Source organism: Monomorium pharaonis, chromosome 1, assembly GCF_013373865.1.
Source record: "Monomorium pharaonis isolate MP-MQ-018 chromosome 1, ASM1337386v2, whole genome shotgun sequence".
NCBI lineage: Eukaryota > Metazoa > Arthropoda > Insecta > Hymenoptera > Formicidae > Monomorium > Monomorium pharaonis.
Window position 1 is genome coordinate 7,188,628 of NC_050467.1, and position 25,281 is coordinate 7,213,908.

The 25,281-nt window shown below is 30.5% G+C and overlaps 1 protein-coding gene across 3 annotated transcripts in view; it reads right to left on the reverse strand.

Annotated features, from left to right (window-relative positions):
• Window positions 1–25,281, reverse strand: part of LOC105831783 (rab11 family-interacting protein 4A) — a 47,595-nt gene that overhangs the window by 4,316 nt on the left and 17,998 nt on the right. For 2 of the 3 annotated variants that reach the window (XM_036295342.1, XM_036295343.1), the window contains 5 exons: window positions 24,416–24,490; window positions 22,636–22,674; window positions 21,660–21,774; window positions 1,159–1,323; window positions 176–545 (listed from right to left, as the gene is read on the reverse strand). In XM_036295342.1, coding sequence (XP_036151235.1) covers window positions 176–545; window positions 1,159–1,323; window positions 21,660–21,774; window positions 22,636–22,674; window positions 24,416–24,490 — 764 coding nt within the window. The remainder of the gene's footprint in view (window positions 1–175; window positions 546–1,158; window positions 1,324–21,659; window positions 21,775–22,635; window positions 22,675–24,415; window positions 24,491–25,281) is intronic. The other variant, XM_036295344.1, reaches the window with a different exon arrangement.

Sequence of the window (25,281 nt, forward strand, 5' to 3'; positions counted from 1 at the left end):
AGACAGTGTCTGAATAAAAGTAAAGTTTATTTCAGATAATAATTTTATAGAAGAGAGAAAGAAAGAGAGAATATTTTCATAAATTTAATTGAAAGAGAATAGAATGCTTAGGAAGCAAACTACTTCCGTAAGCACGGCGACATCCGATTATCTGCGATGACAATAACGAACGTACTTTTATTGCGAGCTTGAAGTTGAGCCACCTGCTGCATCAGTTCTTCGATTCTCTGCTGATCCTCGCTCCGTAATGAAAGTTCCTCTCTCATAGCGTCGAGCATGTGATGAGTCTCGTTAGCTCGGCTTATCGCATGACGTTCACTTTCGCGCGCGGCGTCCGCTTCCCTCCTGACCTCCCGAAGATCATTCTCCAGCCGCGTTTTATCCGCCCTCGCTTTCTCAAGCTGTTCGCGCACTCGCGCGATCTCCTCCCGCAAACTGGAACTGTCCACCTCCGCCGACTGCAGTTTGATAGCGTAATTTTCCAGCTGCAGCTGACGTTCGCGCTCTAAACGGGACGCCCATTCTCGGTGTCTCCGTTGCTCAGTCTGTAACGCAGCAAAAAATCTTTTTAATAAAATATGATAATTTTATAGCGACGAGAAAAAGAATTGTAAAACTCTGCCTAAAAATATACACTTTTATTGAACAGAATTTTCGAGAAGCAAAATAAATCACTCTTCAATCGTTTTGAGTTCAAAATGCAAATATTATTTTATATTTTATATAAAAATATTATTTTATTATGTAAATTAAAAGTAAATTAAAAGTGTTATATGTGCGCTACATAAATATACAATATGTGTAATACATTATCGAAAAAAATTATGAAAAATAATTAAAAATAATAACAGTAAGTTAACTATTAACCGATAAATGTTTTAAATATAACGGTAAAGTTAGGATTTCCTATTTCGATCTACAGCGGATCTTGGCGCTGAATATAATTTTTTTATTAATTTAATATTCTTAGATCATATAAGCTGCACCGACATTTTTATCAGTCTTGAAACACAGTTACTAACTAGATATTGATACTCAGAAGCATCTTTAATTAAAAATAATTATTAAAAAAACAATTTATATTTATAATATATAAATTATAAATATTCTTCCCATTTGTGTGTTGTAGTAGGAATTAATTTACATTGGGTTACTCACTTGAAGCCTCTCTTCAGCCCTCGTTTCCGCATCTTTGGCCGCTTCTTCAAGCATCAATATGCGCGCCTGTAATGTTGCATTTTCTTGTTTCGCTCGAGCATACCTCTCCTCGCCCACCGACTTAGTATCCGCTAAGGCATCCATTTGCTCTTGGATCATTTGAACCTGTGGCATTTGAAAGAAGTTTAATGAAATAATAAGGTAATAGTGTTCGTGTTTCATTTCAGAGATTCTAGAAGCGAGTTGTTTCTAATCCGTCATGATATAAATAATTAACATCGATGATGTTAAGCATGTTCTCATTTCAATGTTGCCCAACAAAATAATAAATTTTTTGACACGTGGAAAATATTATAAAAACGTCAGAAAATATATCTTATTTACTGTCTTACATCTTATAAATTTAGCGGGTGCTTAAAAAAAGAATTAAAATAGATTCCATAAAAATATTCATTTAAAAAAATCCAATAATATTATTTAAAATAAGTATTTTGTATAAAACATATAATTGTATAAAAAGTTTTAATATTTATATTTATAAAAAATGAACTACATTTATAATATATATTTATAATATATCTATGAAATATGTATTATATTTGTTTTGTACTTAAAAAAAGGTAAAAACTAGTAAACAAATAATAGAAAATAGAGAAAATTTATTTATTCGTGATATAGCAAAATGTGTAAAATAAAAATCTTATTTCAAATTAATCTAAAAATAAATGTTAAAAATACTGTTTGTTTTATATTTTCTACATAAAATACTCCAAATATTATTTTTATAGATACTATCCATTATATTATACTTTCCACATTTCTATTGCTATTTTTTATTTTAAATATCTACTTTCCCATAACATTGCGTTTAAGTTTCAAATAGATTTTCAGTTTAAAGAATCATTTAATCAGAATTCAAGAGAAAGTTTCACGAATTATTATGTATTGTAGAGGATTTAATAAAGATAATAGTAAATTAGTAGAAGACAAAAATTCCATGAGACAATATTTACCCTTTTCTACAATTGGAGTTCTAAAAACTTACAGCATAGTATACGGAAAGAATATTCTACTGAAAATTGATATAGTTCCATATTAGCGAGATAACAAATCGGCATTGTTGCAAAAATTAGTATGTCTATAACAAACAATAGTATGGTATGCAAGCATATCAAATTTCGGTAGAATATTCTCTCGGTGTACAGAAAAGATGCTAAATATATTATCGGTGCGCTTTATACTTTATTTTAGTTAATAAAGTTTGCAATGTTATTATTTTATTCGAATTTAATTTATATTTGAATCGAAGTTTGTATTTGTCGTGAAAAAGATTTGATTCAATTCAATCTCAAATATGGAACTAAAGATTCAATTCTATTCGATTCGACTTCTGAAATACTTAAATCACATACGTTTAATGTATGCCATACTTATTGCTGTTAACATTTTAAATAATAAAAAAGACCTTTTTTCAGACAAATTTTTAATTTAAATTTAAAAATAAAATTTTTCTTAAATTCTAAAAAAAATTTTATTATTTTAATGAAAAAAATTCTCATAATATATCATAATATATTTTTAAGACATGCACTTTCTCATATTTTAAATTTATATATACATAAATATTTTTAAAAACTATCTGAAATCTCATCAGATTTTATAAGTTTTCTTTGTAATGAGAAATTTAAAACTTTCCAGATACTAGATTTTTTTCATCAGGTTTTTTTCCATCATGGATAATAAAGAATTACAATTATTAATTATTTTGATTAATCAGGTATGAGAGAATGTCACAATAAAGATTAAAAAATCCAATGGATATTGTTCACCATGGGAAGACAAAGAAAATTGACAGAAAGTGCGAGCGAATCAACACTAGGAATTCACAAACAGTGCTATACGTAGGCGTGGAATCGCTCGGAGAAAGTAGTATTGAAGAAAAACACATACTCTCGTAGCGCCCACACTGCCCTGACTATCAATAATGCGACTATCAATGGAAACGGACTACTTACGGTCTTTTTTTTTTGTTTTTTTTTTTACTGGGGCAGCTCGTGTCACCAAAGTCTAAGAAAGTGCGATAAAGCCTTGCCTTTACAGCTCTTGTAACCCGGTTATATATATATCAATACTTTGCAATTATGTCGCGCGTATGTAACAGCAGAGCGTTCTACGTATAATTGGAAATTCTTGCTACCTTGGATCGTGGAAAAAAATATCGCTCACGATAACGATAAGCTGATACTCCTCTGAGATGTTCATAATCGAAAGATAACTAATAATATAATATAGACTCATTACTATTCCCATTCTCTCTATGATATTTTTTAAAATACACTGAAAAAAGTCTGATAATAGATCGAAATATAGTATCGGCCAAAATTATATCACCTTTAGATGTTTTAAGCATAACTTGTTTTAAAGTTTTACGGATCTTTACCATATCCTAACATGTTTTGATGGCAAGTATACCTTACTGAAGAAATAACTTTTCATCAATTTATTTGAAATCTCTGAAATAATAAACTTTGATCGCATCATAACAAATATAACATACAAATGCTTTAAAAATAAACAACAAATCCATAATTTATATTGTACAATTGTAGTATTTTGTAGTAAAACCTTTGGCATCGATTACAGCTTGGCGTGACACGAAAAACAAAGATAGCATAAATGTGCGATTTTCAGAAAATTAATCAAAAATTTAAAAATTATGATGTATTTTGTCAAATCTTATTACACTTCATGCACAAGATGCATACTGTCTACTACAAAATTTTTAGCGTATTCGATGCACCTTGACAACAGTTATACTTAAAAAACCTGGTTATACTTTAAAAAGGTAATATAATTCTGGCCGGTACTGTATAAATATATATAAAATATATATAAAATATAGATATAAATAGATCAAATGTATTAATACATATTAGCGTATTAATACAATATTTAATAAATCACATATAATTAATAATAGTAGCCAATCGTGTTTGACAATAAATATAAAAATAAAATTAACATTGATTGGTTTTGATTATATTAACCAAAATTGATTTATGTAAATATATTGAAATTAAATTAACCATTTGATTAAAATTATTTCATCATAATTTTAATAACTATCACACTAAAAAAATAAAATGCCTTCAGCAAAAATTGTTTAGTTTAGAGATTTTTTAACAGCAACCGAACATTTTGTTTCATATAACAAAAACATTAGTCGCTTCTACGAAATACATGTAAATAAGAAAATGTTCATACTAACTAAATAATTTTCTTTGGTATATTTTCATCAAATTTTATGTTGTTACAACAAAATTTTTCGCGCATCTACACACAGAAAAAAAATTGTAATAGCAATAGCTATAAAATGACTATAATACAAGTTTTGGTACGTAAATAATTGGGCTATTTTTTAATTATTGCAACTGAAGCTCTAGTTGCAATAATTATAAATACAATTTATTAACTACAATCTATTTAACTATGTATATAAATTCTACATGTAAAATATGTATAGTTGTCGTTCTTAAAGCTGCTATGTTTTTCTCTGAGTGTAGATTTCATCATTATTACCGGACTTTTCTTTAGTGTAAAACAATTTAGCGCGAAATATTAGGTAATTGAACAATTCAGACAAATCGAATCTCAAGGTCAAATACTGATGAGTAGTTCAAATTTTTCGAACTAAAGATATATTCAAATTGTTTGAATTATGTGTGTTCACTTCAAATTCAAAAGCTCGAAGCTATTGCAGTTTTTAAATCTAAATTTTTAGACATATTAAAAAAAAAACATTTGTGTCAAAATTCTCTGCTTATAAGAGTGGAAAACAGAAGTTTATTGGCATTTCTAATTTCTTTTATTATCCGAACTATCGGAACTTTAGACATGAATTGATATTATAGATTTCGATCACTGCCTACGCTCGAACTCTATGAAATATTCGAATTGGATACTTTTTTTTTACTTCGAACTATTCGAACAATTCGAATACACAGTACGTTAGAATTTTTTATTCAAGCCCTACGTTAAGATGCCACTAATGCGAAACAAGGATGAATATATCTCCGATTGGATATACATGCTGATGATGAAGGCATACGAGAATAGCCTCCGTGTTTGTCAGGAGAACAGATACGCAATAATAGTCTATGATACGCAATAAGGTGTGTACAGGGGCATTCCGAGCCGTAAGTGCAATTCGAATTCCGCGAATAAATTCGAATTCGAATTCGAAATCCCGCCGGGTGATGTTTCCGCTGTGCCGCCGGGGACAATTTCACTCTCCTCTTACTTGGTCGCTGAGCCGGTGCCCACGGCGACGAGGTGGCTGTCGATCGTTGCGTAGCGGCGGCGACGGTGACGATTGCTGTCCCACGAATTGGAATTGGCCCTCCCACAGGTCGTACTCGAGGCCGGCGCCGGGCCCGGAGGAAGGTCCCTCTCCGGAGAACGACGACGCGCGGCCGTCACCGTGGATCGTTTCCTCGTAAAGGTTGAACTCCATCGCGACGCTTACTCGCCAGGGGCCCCGCACGGTCCGCTCCGTGTGTTTATCGCGTCACGTCATCGCCTGGTATCGCGAGCGCACTTCGTCATCCCCGCGCGCGAGCGGCACCTCCTTCCTCGTCTTCTTCGTCGTCGCCGCCTTCGTTGCCGTCACCGTCGCCGCCCGCGTCGTCGTCGCGACGTGCGACCGCGCCGCGCTAACACACATCGAGAATGCGGCTTCCTTCCGCGCGCGGACCCTCGTCACGCGCTCTTCCACCGCGTCCTGGGACTCTACGTGCCAGGAATATACTCCGAGTTCCCCTATTCGTTCACACGCCTCTCTTCTCTTCTCTCTCTCTCTCTCTCTCTCTCTCTCTCTCTCTCTCTCTCTCTCTCTCTCTCTCTCTTGCCGCCTCTATCTGATCGCCCACTTCATGCCGGGAGTCTGGGGAGTAGTCACCGCCGAGGCTATTTACGCGTTCCATACTATGTGCGGGCTAACTCCGTAGCTTGACGGACTTTCGGCGTTAAACCGAACGCAACTTAGCTATCCTCTTCTCGCACCTCCTCTGCTAGCGCGAGGAAAAAAGCGACCCAGGAAAACATGCTGCCGACACGACAAGTCTCTGTCGGGACGGAAATCGATGTGGCACCAATTACGTTCTGACACCGCGGACGCGAAAAAAAAATCTATAATCGTCATGTCACTCATTCTCTTGCACTATAAATTCGCGGAAGTTTATACGTCGACTTTAAAACATTTACAGGCAGTACAAAAATTTACGAACGTTTTTTTCCCTGGCGAACATTTCCCTCAAAAGTTTTCATATAACTTTTCTAAATTTTACAATTTCTATAATTTAATGTATTATTCTTATTTAAGGACTTATATAGAAAATTTTTTATTTTTTTATGTGAATAAAGAACATTTAAAAAAAAGTATATTTTTTCTAGAATTTTTAATGTAAATTTTTATATATTCTACGATTTTTTAAAGGAGAATGTTAAAAAGAGGCAATTTTTGGCCTGCTAGTGTAAAGTAAAAACATATTAGAAAATTGTTTTTCGGACTATTGAAGAAAGGAAAGTGACATTTATTTCATCTTAAAGTGATGAGAACATGGTTAGAATGAACAAAATTTAGTTCGTTTTATCCTTTGACGATAAGAACCATGTATACTGCGCATCCACGATTCGTTCCATTCCCTTAGCGCGAGTTTATATAGGATATGTAACATATCCTATTCTATATAAACTCGTCGCTAGGGGAATGGAACAAATCTTTGACGCGTAGTGTACGCATTTCTTCTCATATTTTAGGAGATATTTGACCGATATTCATGAAAGTTGGTGTAAAGGGATTTTGTGTAATGCTCTTTTCGATTTTAGATCCAAAAATTTAAAATTTAAAATGGCAGACCCAACATGGCCACTGCAAAACAATTTGAAAATGCAAATATTGCTCAAAATCTAGTTATATTACAAATGGGTTTAAAGGATTTTTTTTCAATTCTATAGAGAAAAACTCAAAATTTAAGATGACGAATCGAATATAGTTACCGTTAAAATGATTAAAAATGGAAAGTCTGGGCTAGTACGATCAAAATATTCTAGTCAAATACGTAGAAGTAAAGAAAAACAAAGATATACACCAAAAATAATAATGACAGCTGAAGCTCCAAATAACGGGTGTATGGCGTCATTAGTCTGAGTTAGTACGCGATGTATATTCTAATTGAATACGTAGAAAAAATAAAAATCGTAACTAAAAATGTAACGCCAAAATCACTAAGGGTCGATTGTTCCAACTTCTTGGTAAATTTACCTATCAGGTAAATATTTGTTTGTCTTTATTTATTTAAGAAAAGAAATGAAGATAGACATATGCTTATCTGGTAAGTTTACCAAGAAGTTGGAACAACCGGTCCTAAATAATGGATAAATAGCGTCACTATATAGTCTAGATTAACATGCTTAAAATTCTTGAATACGTAGAAAGAATCAAATGAAGGATAATAAGTAGAAAGAAATCAAGGATAATAAGTATTAAAACATGAAATGCCTCGTAAGGATCCGACTAGAACATTGAAAGCATGCTTTTTAAATCTGATGTTAAACATTCAGAATACAAGTACCAAACACAATGCTAAAATCCATAAAATGTGCAAATGTTCGAATATAAAATGATAATAAATGGTATAAAACGATAATATAAAATGGTTTCTAATCTGTGATGAGCATTCGGTGCACAATCTGGAACATAATCCTATGCCTGTCGAAGTGAGAATTCTTAGACATGTATCATCCTAGAACACGTTATTTGGAATTACACAATTTATTTTTAATTCAATAAAAGGGTGGTGAATATATTGTTACCATTTCTATACATAGTACCAGTAAAATACAAATACATTGTAAATATTTTGTTCCGTATAATTAAAAAAAATTCATATATAGTGTAAATATCTTTAGTTTCAGTCTGATCACTTCAACGGTAGTCATATTTGATCCGTCTTCTTGAATTGTGAGTTTTTCTCTACAGAATTGAGAAGAACGCCTTCAAGCCTCTTTGTAATATAACTTTCATAGATTTTGAACAATAAATGCATTTTTGTAAGAATGAAATCACAGAACTCGGTTATTACATTATATGAAATGTTATATAAAACATATTTCGCGAGCATAATATTTTATTATTTCGTTGTTTGAGATTAACAAAGTCATATCTTCACACGTCTAATTATAATGTACAGTTTATCTTTTTCCGTTTTTTATTTCAATGATTTAGTTGTTTTCTGATTGAGTTAGAGATTTTACATTTTTGACATCCGTTTTTACTTTAGATGACAACCTAGATAGCACAGATAATCCTTTTAAGTTAAAAAAGAATTCACCTTTTCTAATTCTTTAAGAATTTACGTTCTGTTCGAAATGAGTTTAAGAAGAATACCATATATAAATTTGGTATAAATTCACATAATTTAGTTAAAAAGGAATTCAATATTCAAATTCGTTACAAACTTATGATTGGTTCCAAATTAGTTCAAAAAAGAATACCACATACAAATTTATTATGAATTTATATAATTTAGTCAATATAAAAATTTTTATAAAGCCATAACACTATAGAAAGATATAACAATTATAAGTGTCTTTTTAATTTTTTTGACGAAGCAAAAAGATTTTATAACATTTTTTGATTTTATTAAAAAGAACATAAAAAAATATATATATATGTATCTCTTTGTTATTTATCATAAATGCTATTGTATTATTATCTAAATAGTACATATAAATATACTATATTATTGTATATATATATATATATATATATATGTATTAGTTGTCGTAAATTTGATATATAACTAAATAAATATTTTGTTTATTATAATAAACATATAATAATGCGTTTAATAAAAAAATGTTTAAAAAATGGTAAAAAAGTACATTATTTTTATATAAAATTAGGAAATGTTAATTCAATAATATACTGCAATAAAATATGGGAAAATTTTACACATAATTTATACATGTATATGTATAGTAACAACAAAATGTGAATCGAACCGTTCTCGATGTACATATTTTCAATTGTGTTCACGTTGCAACGCGTTTAACATCATCTCGCACGAATTGGCTCTTATTGGCAATATTCTCCCTATATATTCATATTTATACAATTTTTATTACTATTTATACTTTTTTGTATTCTTACAAATTTTTATCGATCCTTATTAGTATCAAAATTTCCCTCCCTAGCTACAGTTTCACTTACATCTTAGCGTACACTTATGTGCAATTAAAATGGGTAATTTTTTATTTATGAGGAAATTATAATCAAAGTACTTCTTTTCTCAACTGATATCTTTTCCCGACTCTTTTACCTTGTAGGGTAAAACTTGAAGATTTCTCATTCCATAAACTCCGAAGGAAACTTATAAAATTTAATAAAGTTTAAAAGCATTTTATTAAAAATCTTCGCACATTTAAAATATAGAGAATTCTTTAAAATATTATAAAAAAATTTTTTTATCAAAATTTTTTCTTAGCACGTGTGTCGTCGACGTTAAGCTTTCTATTTCCAGACCGCGTTTAATATTTTGGATATAAGCGTCATCATAGAATATTCCACAATATCGATTGATACATTACATACATAATTTACAACGCCATGTATGGAGTAGATATTACAGGTGTGCCATCGATAGCAAAGATACATGCGACCTGAACAAAAAGCCACGCAGAAACAGCGTGAACATTCAGCACTGAAACTTTTAAACAATTTTTAAAATTTTCCTCTCTTCACTTTTTATCTTCTATTACGTGTATCGTGCTGCAAAATGGTTCCTCAGTTGGACTCGTTGCGTTTGCGGACGGTATCATGCCGATAAGTGCGCTCACCGATAAAAAAAAACGCCCCCAACTGCACTGGGCGTATAGTACATTCGATTCCAATTCGCGTTTCACGACTCGGCGATCGTCGGCATCGATGGAGGAACCGGGTCTTTGGATTTAACGCGTGCTCGGGACGATGACAACTCGCCCCGCTGCCCGTTGCATCACCGCAAGTGTGTCAGCGCGCGCGAGCGTGTCGTTACACAAAGTTACACATCGACGAACCACACTGCCTGCATGCTGCATGCAATATAAGAGTACGATTGCGCGCGCGCACGCGCACGCACGCACGAGGGCACGTGCACTTGCAAAGGGCGCGCGTCATCGGAGGTCATCCAGTTTCCACCTACTATAGACGTTACATTCGATTGCTACAATCTAACTTTAATCCTCTTTGCCATCTGAAAGTTACTTCCCTCTACTCGAATAAAAAGTGTCACAATATTTTTAAAATTCTTTATATTAATTCTTTATATTTTAAGTAGAAAAATGTGCGATACACACATAATTTGTATTTATTATTTTAGTTAAATTGACAACAGACATAATTATATGAATTACATAGAATTCAACTACACATAAACAAAACTATTAATTGCATATGCAATTATAATAAAAAAATATGTAATTAAGATATATAAATATATCGATCATTCAATCAAATTTTCCAAAAGCATTAATATTACTAAACCAACTGTCACGATTATTAAAACAATTATTGCTGATTTTCGTTCATTAATATTGATGTTACTTCAATAATATTAATTTCAATTACACTGATTTAATGATTATTTAATAAATAATTTTGTGTAGTAATGATAGAAAATATTATATCGCATCATGATTTTTATCGCATATACTTTGAATTGGGTATAATTTTGTAATAAACACAATTTTGTATCTTTCATTTATATCGTAAAAATTTTAAATCTTATGTAATTTTATGAAATAGAAAAGTATATAGGTTTTTTATTGCGCGTAAGTCGAATTGTTTGTACGATGTAAAAAGAGAAATATGTATAAAATATTCTACTATATAAGATATTAAACATAGGGGAAATAAATATTATACTTTTTATCAATATATCCAAATGCGTATTCTCAATATAAAAAAGTGACATACATTTTCTTTTTATCTTACTGTAAATAAAAACTTGTGTATAAATAATAATTTAAAATTTACATTATTTAAATTATTATGCAACATTTAAATCATGTGAAATAAAGATAATTTTTGTTTTACAATTTTTCTATATAAATATTCAATGAAACAATACTTGATAACAAGTTCACTTTAAAGTTGTATTACTAGTATGATTTAAATTCACATACAATTTTGATTTAAAATTAAAAATCCAATAAACTGCGGTGTTAACGATAAATTGCAACATCGTACATATCTTTAATTTTTAATTTATAAAGATAAAATACCTTAAACTTTTTCAAATTTTATAAATTTTCTGCGAAAATTTCTACAAAAAGATAAAATCGGTTTGCAGATGGTGTCTAATAATAATTTTGTGTAAACTTTTACAAAATTTAATTCATGTAAACTGCATGCCATAATTTTATCGCTCTGGAACCCATTTGCACTACAGATTGACTGCAAAATCCACTGCAGATTGACATATAGGCAATTTCATCTTTATATTTAATATTTTCAGTCCTAATTTCACTTATTATTTGGTTCATATAAATTGACAGATCTAATCAGATCTTGTTTTTGTAAATTTTATTATAAAATAAAGAAAAAAATATCATAAACTTGTTCAAATTTTAAAAGATTAAAGCATGTATTATGTGCGTTAACTTTGATGATCGCAGAAGATTAATATGTACTACACGACAATTATAATTCAAATCTATTATAACTTACTCTTTAACGCGTCTTCTACATCCAATTTTTATTAATTAACATCAGGTCAAATCTTTGCCAGCCTGATCTCGTTTGACAAACTTTTCGAATTTTTCGAGCCTTGAATTATCTCTTTCTACGAACTGAAGAATCATCGAGTCTCATCGAGTCGTATCGAGTCGTTTACGAGAGAGGTCACCTTCTTGTTTCCGATGTCGCCCATCTCTCGTACGCTTTGCACATCAAATAAGTGATCCATCCTGCGATCATCAAGAAACTCACGAAGGGCCATCCCGCCCAAGTAAGAAGACTTGCGGCTTGCATCAGACAGGCCATACGTGTACCACTTTCCGCGTTACGCGAAACTAGAATAAATGGCTCACTTTACTGACAATGTACCAAATATTAAAATTAGCAATCCGATCTTTCATGCTATTTTTTAATTAAAGGATCGAAGTTTCACTTTAAATAAGACATTATAACAATAAGTGGGTTTAACTCTCTCTTTATAACGTACTACATCAAAGCACAGAATCAAATTATTATAGACGCCGTACAATCGGTAATTTACCAATTATCAGAGCGTCAACTATAGACGGCGCTAATATCCACGGTTCATCACAAGGATGTCGCACTCGTGCGTGAATGTTGTCTTGCATAAATGCTAACTAAAGTTGACATTAGAAAACAGAAGAATGTATTACATATTTTCACACAAGTGTGTTAATATTTATATTTTTAATAAATCATATACATATAAAAGTTATGTTTATAACATTTTCATAGTTTATTTGCTTTTTTTATTTATCTATTATTTATTATTTTAACATTAAAATTTAAATAATAATGACACGAATTTCATTTTTTTAAATATAAGTAGGCTAAATATTCAAGACAATTTATTGTACAAAATATGTATAATTGCTGATCATAGATATTCTGTAAATAAGTAAATTTTGTTTATTTACACACAAAATAATTAATCTTTACGTCACAATAAAACTTTACATAAATCACTTTAATATTTAAACCTAATACATATTTAAAAATTCAGATTTTTGTTATAATTTTCTAATGTTTTTTTGTTAAAGCATACATATCTATTTTGCTTATTGCAATAATTTTTAATCCAGGTAGAAAACGTTTTGTGTTACTTACAATATGTTATAGAACAAATAATATATAACTTTTTTTCATTATTTTGAAGATGGACATAATAAATTCTTAATAATTCAAGTAAAATTATATATAATTATGTATAATTACGTAATTTATACATTTAAAAAGCATTTCAAAAATCGAATCTCTAGTTTGGGACACTGTCAGTTGAGTCGTTTACCCTATTTGTCGTGACGATTTACAAACTCGAGTGAGATCGCGAAGATGATCCACGATTTCGCGTCAAACGCAGCTCACTTTCCACACGCTGGAGTTTCGCCAGGATTCGCAACAAAGAGTTAGCCCTCGTCAAACCAGGTCTCCGAGTTTCCGAGTCCACACCAAGCCGCTGCACGTACGTAAATTACTCGGGCGGCCACGTATTTCTCGCTACGATCTGTTTCACTTGGCGTACACGCGAACTTGCCAATTTAATTGACGACTCATCGCGACAACGTCGCCATTTTACGTTCAACGTGACGGGCACATGTTCCGCTCGCACGACATTATCTACGAAGTAAATACATAAAACCTCGCGTGTATTCGAGCTATGCATCGCGTTATTCCGAAATTAGTCGGGAATTAGCACATCGGACGTCGGAATCGGTGTAATTTCGATGAGATCAGATCATCGGCGGTGCGCGGGAAAATGCCACGTTTATTCGCGATAATGCAAATCGAACGATTAATGGAGAATGCCTGATTCGTTTACATTTGAGGTTTCATTCGGATAATATACATTTCACATTAACTTTCTTTAGCTTTCACCTAACTTTTTGAATTCTACACATAATTATTCAGAATTTTTATATAAATTTCACAGTGTTTCACATTTTCTTTACAGAAAAATAAAGAAAAGACATGGAATTGGTAAAATATCGTAAAATCAGGCTCTTCCGCGGAAAAAGTATTTCCTATAAAAGTCGTAGGGTTTCCATAAATGTAAGATTGCGACGCAACCTATTGAGCTTAAGTATGGAAGTGTAAGTATGGAAGACCTCTTAAAACTCTAGAATTAAAAAATTTTTAATAAAAATCCTTAAACTTTTCGTTAAATACTGTGTCTGATATAAGTTATCAAAGTTTAAGTATCTGCGAGTTTGAAGTCATTAAATATTAGGGTAAACTCGGGTAAGATGGCCATAGTTTTTTTAAATGTCAAAAAACATACTTTTATTTTTATTATTTTTTAATAGCGTTTGGTATATTACTTCACTGAAGCTTTAAGTATGTAAAACTATCGACATTAAAGAGAAAATACTTAATGAAAATTTTTTATTATCAAAATATTGAAACATGAACATTAGCCATCTTTCACAACTTTTAAGGAAAAGATGGCCATAGTATTATAAACAGTTGGCTATACATTTTTTATGTACTTAACATTTATAGAATAATAAAAAAACTTATAATTTTACATATTTAGTTTTATTGCCACATATTATTACATATTTAATTTTAGTTTTAAACATTTTTCATATTAAATGTTCACACAATTAAGTTTAGGATCAATTTAACTCATTTTCTCGTTACTAAAAAAAAAACATATATATGATATGTGAAATTAAAATATTAGGTGCATAACTTAATTTTCGTCTTTTTTAATAAAATATATACATAAACACTTATCCCGAAATGTCATGGGCTATCTTGTCCAAACTGCGAGAAAAAGATAATTATAGTATTTATTTAAAAAATAAAAAAGGAAATAAATATAATTACACATTACAATTTACATACTTTTGTTACGTGGGTAACGTTCATTGCGACAGCACAACTGCAATTTATTCGACATTGTGGCAATTTCTAATGAACACATGAAAAACTTTGCAGGCAGTCAAAAATAAAAACGTGATGTGACATTTACAATATCATTATTTCGAATAGTATACGCACATAAACTAGAGTAAATATTGATTATCTTTGAAAATAATTACGAGAACACATTATTTAGCAATTATTGGAGAAATTATAGCCATTGGCCATCTTTTCCGTATGGCATACCCTAACTTACCCTATGGGCGGACCATAAAGTTCTTTGTCCCCACTCCCTGCCGCACCTACCTCGCCGGTAGGGGCGCTCTGAACAGAAGTGCGCAAAAGTAGGGTGCGTACTTTGTTGAAAAATAACTATATTAAGTCGAAATTAACTGACTGACTGACAACGATATTTCTTACATTATTTTTTACAATATTTCTTACATTTGTCTGCATGTACATGTCATTGAAAATCAAAACAAACAAGTTGTACACTTGAGCGTCGTGTGTACGGACCCTCCACCATCGAGACTATTTTGATGCTGGCGGCCGAAAATTTACACCACAGAATACGTTATTTCGCTCCCAAAGCAAAAAAGAATAAATCTCATTTTACGTAAAAAATATCAGAACAAACAAATTATACACAATACAACGTCATTTTGCTTCTAAAATAAAAAGGAGTAGACCTCGATTTGCGTTGAAACGTAAAAACCGTAATTAAAAATTAAATATTTTGAAAACTAACCGTTTCCGTACATTCGCTTTTATGGCATTTGACTATTAATTTTTTGAAATTGTGTTAATATTTTTATACACCAAATAATTAAGATAAATCAAGATCAATAAAGAAAATACACATAAAGTCCCTAAGCTAAATAAGTTCCACTTTTAAATTTACCACTTAAAAATGCAACTTATCAAAAGTACATGTTTAAAAGGTGTATTATAAAAAATAGATAAAGAACTAGAGAAGTAGAACGTATCTGTTTAACATAACATTTGTAACGCAAAGTGAGTATATGAATTGTTTTTATAAAAATTCACATCAGAGTTTATTAAATTTATGTTTTTATTATAATATATTATTCAACTTTCTAACTATAAAACTATAAAAATAACAAATATTTGTATTAATTTTACGGTGGACCCTTATATTTAGAATCTAAAATATTACAAGACTTTTTTATTTTATGACTTTCAAAAGAATTTGTAAAATCTAAAAAAGTTTAAGATATTTCTTATCATAAATTTAGAATGCAAAAAATTCTTAAAAATATCAAATATTATAAAGAATTTTTCGCTAGGTTGTTATATCTGTCTTATAATTAAAACACAATTAAAAAATATGAAAAGTTTGTTATAATTGTTATAAATATTAAATTATTAAATTAAAAAAAAAATTTAAATATAAAAGAATTATTTAAATTATTCTAAAATAGTTTATTTTAACTCATTCGGTAATAAAAATCTTCGTTAATTAAGCTATTTAATTATTTAAATATATAACGTTAACAAATTCATTAAAAATGTTAAATTATATCTTCACACGTTTTCCATTATTTAATTTTCAATATTAATAATTCATATGATTACAAGCTTTTGTAATTTGGAGATCCATTTATAAATTTAACTCATCGAAATTGCACCGATTCAATAATCTTACAATAAAAAGAACAACATTACATTCTCGTCAATAACGATTATTATTACTTGCTCTTGCCGAGAGCTCGGAATTAATTCAATCACGCGTTTCTTTTCTCTTTTTCTCAACCGCGTTTGCATTGTACTTTCGCTTACTTACTTCTGGGATTTTCACTTTGCTTTCTGTTTCTCGTTATCGGCGGTTACTTCTCGAAATGGAAATACCGATGGTGGGTCGACCGAAAATATCTCTCGGTGTCCCCCGCGATCTCGTTCTCCACGTTTCTACCTCCCTCGCTTTCGTTCTCGTCCCGATCGTCGTCCGCGTAGACGGGATTCACAAATGTCTTCGTTATCGTATCTGTTAACGAGGCAGATTCGCCACGATCCTCCGCGCGGGAAAAACTCGCGTGATCTTCGTTCCGCTCGATGCGCCGGGGAAATTCCGCGAGACAATTCTGAGTCGTTCCCGTCCTCGCGATCGTCTGCACGAGCCGAGAAAGACGGACAGAATCAGGGTACGGGATTCCTCAGGAAAGAATCGATCTCATTACCGGATTCAATTCCGGCGATTATAGTTCTGTGTGGTGAGGGTGAAGAAGATACATACGTTGCGTTATTTGTTACACGGAGAGAATTTTCTTCCAGAATTCACCCTCAAAATCGTGGCTTTTACATATTATACTTTTAATAAAATGTTATCATACTATTCTATGCTTTTAAAATAATTTAGTTAAATTGTATTGAAATTTCACTAAATTTTACGAAAATTATATTAAAATTCTTCGAATTCATGCTGCCTCACTACCATAATTCCTCTTTACCATGATTCTGAGTATAAATCTCTAAAAGAAAATTCTCTCTGTGTATACACCTATCCTCCCGTTAAGTGGTCTCTTGGATATCGGTAAAAGCGTAAACCTATTAGTCTTCTAGATAGATAAAAAACTTAGTGAGACTGTTTTGTTCTCTTTTCCTTTTGTTTGCAGGAGTTCAGATTTGTATTATTGTGAAAAGTATCAGTAAAGCTTAAAATTCCTTCGTCACCACGGTCGTTGAGTAATGATGTCACAAACAAGAGATTTCGTGATTCATTCTCATAACAACGAATATAAGTCAACTTTTTCATACGTCATCACATAAAAATAAAGAATATTCTTGCTTTGAGAGTATCTTTATTTTTGAAATATTAAATATCGACATGAGATTATATAGCATTAAAAAAATACTATTTACTTAGATGAAAAAAACTTTTATAAGTTTACCAAAAAAAATGTACACTCATTATTTGATAGTTTTCACGAATTTAGAGGAAAAATATCGGATAGAAAATAACAAAATCTTCAATTAAAAAATCAGATTCTTTTAACGCTATTAATATCAGAATATTTATGTGTTGTGCTCTCTTTGGATGATTATTATAATATTAAAATAAAAATATAACATTTTATTGAAATTTAAGATTATCAATTCTTAAAAAAAAAATTAAATTACATATAAGCAAAATTATCATTGTTTCATAGAATAAAACATGAATATAATTTCTTGCTTACATATGAAATAATATTTGTTAAACAGAAAATGTCAGTTTTAATTTCATACTAATGTTTGATATTGTGTCTTTTGTGCAGCGAAGTTACATTATTCGAAAATGATTGTCTATTAGAAATTGTATATAATCTCTAATAGAGAAAATTCTTATGGTATACATCACCATAATTATAAATTCAATACAAAAAACATTAATATCAAAATAAAATTAACGCATTTTGCCACATAATTATTGTTAAAACAGTGATAATTTTGCTTGCATAATTTAATCTTATTCTAAAGTGTTTGATAATCTTAAATTTCAGCAAAATAATAGATTTTTATTTCAATATTATAATAGTCTAAACAGTACAATATAATTGTGCTTGTTAATAATAATAATGATAATAATAATAATAATAATAACAATAATAATAATAATAATAATAATAGTTTCTAGTTTGAAGTTATTATTTTTTATTCGATATTTTATCTAATTTAATCCAATTTTTCCTTTTTAACTAATAAAAATTATTTTAAAAATAAGAATATATATTCCTCAATAAAACTGTACAAAAAGTCTTCATTTGCTTTTAATACTACATAATCTCATTTCACTATTTATTTCAAAAATGTTCTTAAAGTAAAAACATTTTTTATCTGCGAACATCAAAAAGACGGCATGCTTTGTCGTTTACAGCAGACGGGACGATCATGTAAAATAATTAAAATAAGATCGATCGCGAGCAGTCTAAATAGCGTGTTTTTTGACACGATCGTATCTGATTCCATGAGACCACCAAACGGCTGCGAAATGAAATCGAGTCACCCGATTGGGATTACCTGTGACGCAAATCTGAACGAGCGCAGCCAGGCAACGATCTTTCGGCAAGTTTCGCGGAAGAGGCTACGATAGACGATCACGAGGAAGCCGATCGTGACAGCAAGGATTAGGACGGCGACGGTGGACCAAACCGTGGTTTTCTCTTCTTTGTAGGTAACTTGGTCTTGCTGGGAGCAATACGGCGTAGGGCAGTAAAACGGCCCGGGACAGTGGTAGGCCGCGTACGGGTCGTACGGGGGGCAACGTGAGTGACAAGGTGGGGGAGGAAGGGGAGGATAGTACGGATAAGGTACGGAAGAAGGAGCCTGGGGATGCGGTTGATGATGGTTCCGGTCAGAATCTCGATGCACGCCGCCGTAGGACTGCCGAGAACGCGTCGCGCACATTGGCAACGTTCCTAGGACAACGTTCCGGGACCCGGAGGGACACCTCGCATTCTCGGTGAGAAACGAAGTGACTTTTTACTACGGGTTAATTTTGACTAGTGAATAAACTTTCCGAATCGGGTTAACCGAGACACTAACTGGCGCTGATTCCGCCTCTCGACAATTGACGAGCGGATTCTCGCTTTCGTAGCTCTGCGGCTCCATTCGCGTTGCATCGCTTTTTTTTTATGTATGGATATGGAAATTATTTATGAGTATATACGAAAGTTAATTACATTAATAATATCTGGAACGAATTTTATTAATTTTTCCCGTGTTGTTTTGCAGATATTTAATTTTTAATGTATAAAATGCTTCTGATACAATGCTTCTGTTACAAATAAATATAAAGCTTTATCCTGTAGATGTTTCCTCTTAAATTGAGATCTTTGTATATAAAAGAAAGTTAAAAATTATTCAATTACAAAGTAAATACTTAAGTTGATAAAGTTTCATTTAAATTAAGATGAAACTATCCAAGTTGAAAGAAATTAATATTTTTCAATGAACAAGAATATTTATTAAATAGATAATGACGTGGCAACGTTATACTATGATTATCAATTAATTTTATAATACATTAATTTCACACATTATTATTACTTTTATTATACATTATTATTCATAATTTGAATAATTATTTTTCTGAAGTTAAAACAATTTTGAAACAATTAAATTCAAAATCGTCCATCGGACATTGTATAATAAATAAATAATATATATCATATACATTATCTTTTTATTTATAGTTATTTGTCGTTATTATGAGAGCAAGAAGAAGGACATATGCTTAATCAAACTTATCATTTTCTCTTTTTTTTAATATTTTTTAATGTCAAACATGCCTATGCACATTGCACTGTTTGCACTAAATACGTAAATGCAATGTTGCAAAATTTAACACAAACTATAAAGCAATTGTATACAGAAAAAGGTTCCTTTAGGTTTAATAAACAGTTTTGTTGGACTGTTCCAAAATATATATTTCTTTATTTTTAACCTTTTCAGGGGCGGTGGGAAGTATACTTTCCACTTCATTTTTTTCAATTTTTACGATATAACTGAGGTCTGTTACATCGTATAATCGTGAAATAAACTGTTCTATACTTTTTTATGTTAATGATAGAACTATGCATTACTATACGAGTTTTGCAATTGTTATCAAACAATGACGAAAAATGCTCCTTTCTCACGATAAATTCGTTGTAGAAGTCTCTTGAATGTCAATAAATAAACTTCCAGACCATAATTTTAGATTCTAGAGATGACGAACTAAGTCATATTAAGTTGAAGTTGCAGAAAGTACATTGTTACTATTTTGTATTCAACAAAATATGTTGCAAAAATGCTATTTTCACCATATGAAATTGATCGTCACTTAATTTATAAATCAGTTATATATAGAATTTCGTACTTAATGGTTATTTGGGTTGCTGAGTATGAAAATGGCCTGAAAAATGTAAAATTCAAAATGGCGGCTACAAAATATGAAATAAAATTTTTTCAAGAATATAATTCCGGGAATTTTTTTATCGGAAACTATGCATTTTAACGAAAAATAAAAAAAAACTTTTTTTTATTACAAATTTTGTGAAGAATATGGCTATATTTTTTAAATTAAATTTTTATGTTCGCCATATCAAATCCGCCATTTTTAATTTTTAAATTTTGACCTCGGATTCAATTTTAATGTGATCTAAAACATACAGCTGCGACAAGATCTATCCAACATAATTGTTAGAAAAAATGTGTCCCATAAAGAGTTAATAAATTTTATTAAATCTAAGAAAGATGTATAAAATATAATTAAAAACAAAGAAATATATATTTTGGAATAATCAAACAAAACCGTTTATTAAAACTAAAGAAATTTTTCTCTCTGTATATTTTAAATAATAAATACAAATACGAAATTTATACATGATAAAAAAAATTCATTTATACATTTTTAATTCTAATTGTATTTAATTTATCATTTTTTAAGATATAATATTAAATACATATCCTATTCATATTTTGTTGTGCAACTACTCTCTTACATTAAAAAAAACGTCTTATTTTATTTTGATATTTTAAAAATATTTAATAACATAAAATAAATAAAGATTATATATAATAACATTAGTAAAATTAAATACTATTGATAACATTTTTTATGTTATTATTTTAATGGTTTAATCAGTTTAAAATATATGACTAACAATAAATAGTGCTAGAATCTCCTTAAAAACGAATTAAGCTCGTTTGCACTAATGTAAATTAACTTTAATCTTTCAGTTTACATCATTTAACTTCTTAAAGATTAGTAAAGCGATTAAAAAAACAAATTAAAGTTTAAACTACATTGGTGCAACTGGACCTAAAAAGGTTAGTAAAGAAATCAAGTTTTACTCACTTTGTGACTGAGATCCATGACATCCTCCAAAGATACGTCACTGTACACATCATCTGCAGCGTCGTAATTCGACCCCATTCCCGAACTGTTAAAGCTACCACTGCGATAAAGTTGACTGCAAATAATTACGCGTATCAAAGAATTCTTTTAGTGTATTCCATGAAAGAATCATTAACTTCAAAAGCAAAATTGCTCTTAAACGAAATATTAATAATAAATTGAATATTAGATCGATACGTAAATATAAAAATTGCTCTCTCGCGCGATAATTCAGATAGTTATTTCAAAAAAGTTACGCACAATAAAAGCGTGTAGGAAGAAGGAGATAGATACCTCTATTAAAAAATAATTAATTACCGGTGATTATTAAGCGAATATGATTTGTGAAAGTTTCCCCAATTAAAAGTTATTTGTGAAAGTTCTGCCAATTAAAAGGTAAGTTTTCTAGTTCATATTAAAAACGACAGACAAAAAGTTATTTTTTTCAATCGCGCAAACATTTCTTTGAAACGACGATACGTTGCTTTTCTCTCCGACACGTACGTAATTATCGAACGTTCCCTCCTCTCTCCCGTGCCCGGTATTTTGACGAACGGACAAGACACGTATATACGGTCGGAAGCAGCGAGACAAGTAGCGTGGAAGGAAACGCGAATATCGAAGTGAATCGCGGAACATGAGTAACGTAACACAGAAGCACGCCCACGCTTTAGAAAGTCCGTCGATTCGAGTTCCGTGAAAGGAGTGGACTTCAAGAATTATTAGCCTTGATGCAGAGGCATCGTCCTACGGCCGGTAAAACTCTTTTGTCCGAGATATTCATTTCCTCTTGCACGCGTGGGTAAATCGAGAAAAAAAAAAGCGCAGGAGAAGATAGCGGAAAGAAGATCACGGAAACGACCATAAAAACGCCGGTGTCAATTCGAAAAGCCGATGATTTATAATGATGAAACATGCGCGTAATATATTTTCTTACCTCGCTAAGGCGTTGGTGCTGAGTCTCTTTCTCGTCGAACTGAAAGCATAAGCACACAAAAATATTTTCCTTAGCATTCATATACATTTATGTTTCATTACAAGATACTTATTTATAGATTACTCTCTTTCGAGTTTCGCAAGTTACATTGCGTTGCTACCCGTGTTGATCACGCGGTGCCAAATTTCACGGCCAAATGTAGCTTTGATCACACGCCAAATTCATGGCTGCTAAAAAGGGATCCACGAGTGTAACCGCGGTAAATAGATATATGCACATGTACAGATACATCGATACATCATCTGTCTTGCTAAATAATAATTTGTTCATTATCAAATTTAACAGAGTATTATATGACATCATAAATTATACATGCGTGGACAGTTTGTACATTATATGTATATTATAAATCTAGATTTTTATATATTTATAGATATCTGAATAAGATTCATTTAATTTATCTTTTAAAACGGTAATTTTTGGTAAAAATTTTTTAATAGAATTTTTTAAAATAAAGTTTAAAACACTATAAAAATGAAGCTTTGTATATTCTACTTTTACAAACTCTATTTTTTTAGTTCTATTTTAAAATGTCTCTTACAATATATAGTTAATAAAAAAAAAAATTTAATGTAAAATTTTTTAAATTCGATTTTTAAAAACTGTATTTCAAAAATATTAAATTTTTTAATGAAAACTACGTTTAGTCAAGGAATAAAATGTTGAGTCATAAAAAGAATGTTTTTCTGATATTTATAATCTAAACCGAATAAGATTGTTTTTATTTTATTTTCTAAAAATAAAATTATTAAATTATAAAAAATATAATTTTTTAATATATAATTTCCAAAAATACAATTTTTTAAAACTCAACAAACACAGTTGAAAAACTTTGTTTACAGAATTTTTTAAATTAGAGCTTTTTAAAAACTTGATTCAATAATTTTATTTTTGAAAACTCTATTAAAAAAAAATTATTATTAATATATGTAATATTTTAAATTTTATATTTCATAAAAATAAAGAAATGAGCTTCAGCCCGAATGTGTATATCAGAAAAGTATCTTCCTTGTAACTTAATATCTTATACGATTCCAGTGTTTTGAACAAATTAAAATTATAGAATCAACATATTTCTACTATTAAGCAAGTACTAACGAAAGTAATTGAACTATTCTCTCGGTTTTGATGTTTCAGATGCGATTAACAAGTGACGAGAACGCTAGTTTCTTTGAGAAACACGACGTTCCGCATGGACTCACTTCCGTCATTCTGCTAGATAGATGATCAGAGATATGGGTGCTTTTCAAGAAATTTAACAGGTCTCTTATCTTGGTCGTTGCATTAACGATGTTATTTAACATCGTCAGTCAGTCGCTTTCCCACGAGGTTCTTTTCGCACGCCGCGAGACGCGGCACGGCGGAATTATCATTATCTCGTACGTCGTTGCGCTTCTTGCGAGCGAAGGCGGAAATTCTCTCTTTCTATCTTGAACGCGAAATTACCGCACGCATATGTGCCGCGTGTGCAACGTAAACAAGACGCAACGCTTGTTATTAGTGTGTTCTTTCGAAAAAATAAAATCGAAAAATGATTTAGAAAAATACAGGAAACAAATATCGAAATCTTAAAATTGTCAAAGTAGAAGATAAATAGAACCAATGCAAAAAAACAAAAATACAGCATAAGAAAGTAAAATCATTCTTGTCTTCAAAACTACCGAGAATTCTTTTCTGAATTAAGACTACTCATTACAGACAACGTATGCTTTTTTCTTACCAGGGGGGTGTTCTCCGCAACGAAGTACGCAGCCAGGAATGTCTTCCAACGGTGGAGTTCGGACTCCTCGGATTTCTACAAAGTCAGAGAACACAATATAACGATAATTGTGAGTGGACACGCTTCCTGCAGAGTCGGCAGAAATTTTTCCGCGCTATAAACGAGTTCGCGATTTAAAGAGGAATTTATTTCGTTTGGTAATCGGCGTAACAAAACTGAATTTTGAATACTTTCTATATAAATTTTCTTTTTGAATTGAAGCTTAAAATCATAGTTGTAGAATAACATGGACCTTAAAGAAATTTTAAAAACACCATACTTTTAGTAAAATTTAATCAAATTTTAGTAAGTTGGATTAAAAGGCTATAGAACTGTGATAAATTAAAAGATAAGATATTTTTTAATCTTATATAAAACTTTTATTATATTTACAAAGATAAATAATGTTTTCTGCTTGAAAAATATGTATTGTTATATATTAAAAAAGTAAGTATGAAAAATGAAAATAAAAATAGGAAAATAAATTAATAATAACGTTCTCTAGATACATCTACATGGCAGTCATAATTCACTTTCAATAAATTATTTGAAAATATATAGTACCTATCTAAAAAAATTCTTTTTTTACATTTATCACTTTCGTATCATAAAGAAAAGTTTAAAAAATTTCATTTTTTACCAATTGTACACATTTCAATTAAAAATTTGCATTTTTTGAATTTTTTTCCTGTTTTGTTGTGATTAAAAAAAATAAAAACCTAAAAAGATCTTAATGATTTGATAATCCTTATTAAAAATATTGTTTTAAAATTTTAAATTAATCAAATAAGTCATGTTTGAATTTTGTTATTGTGGCTATTATTTTG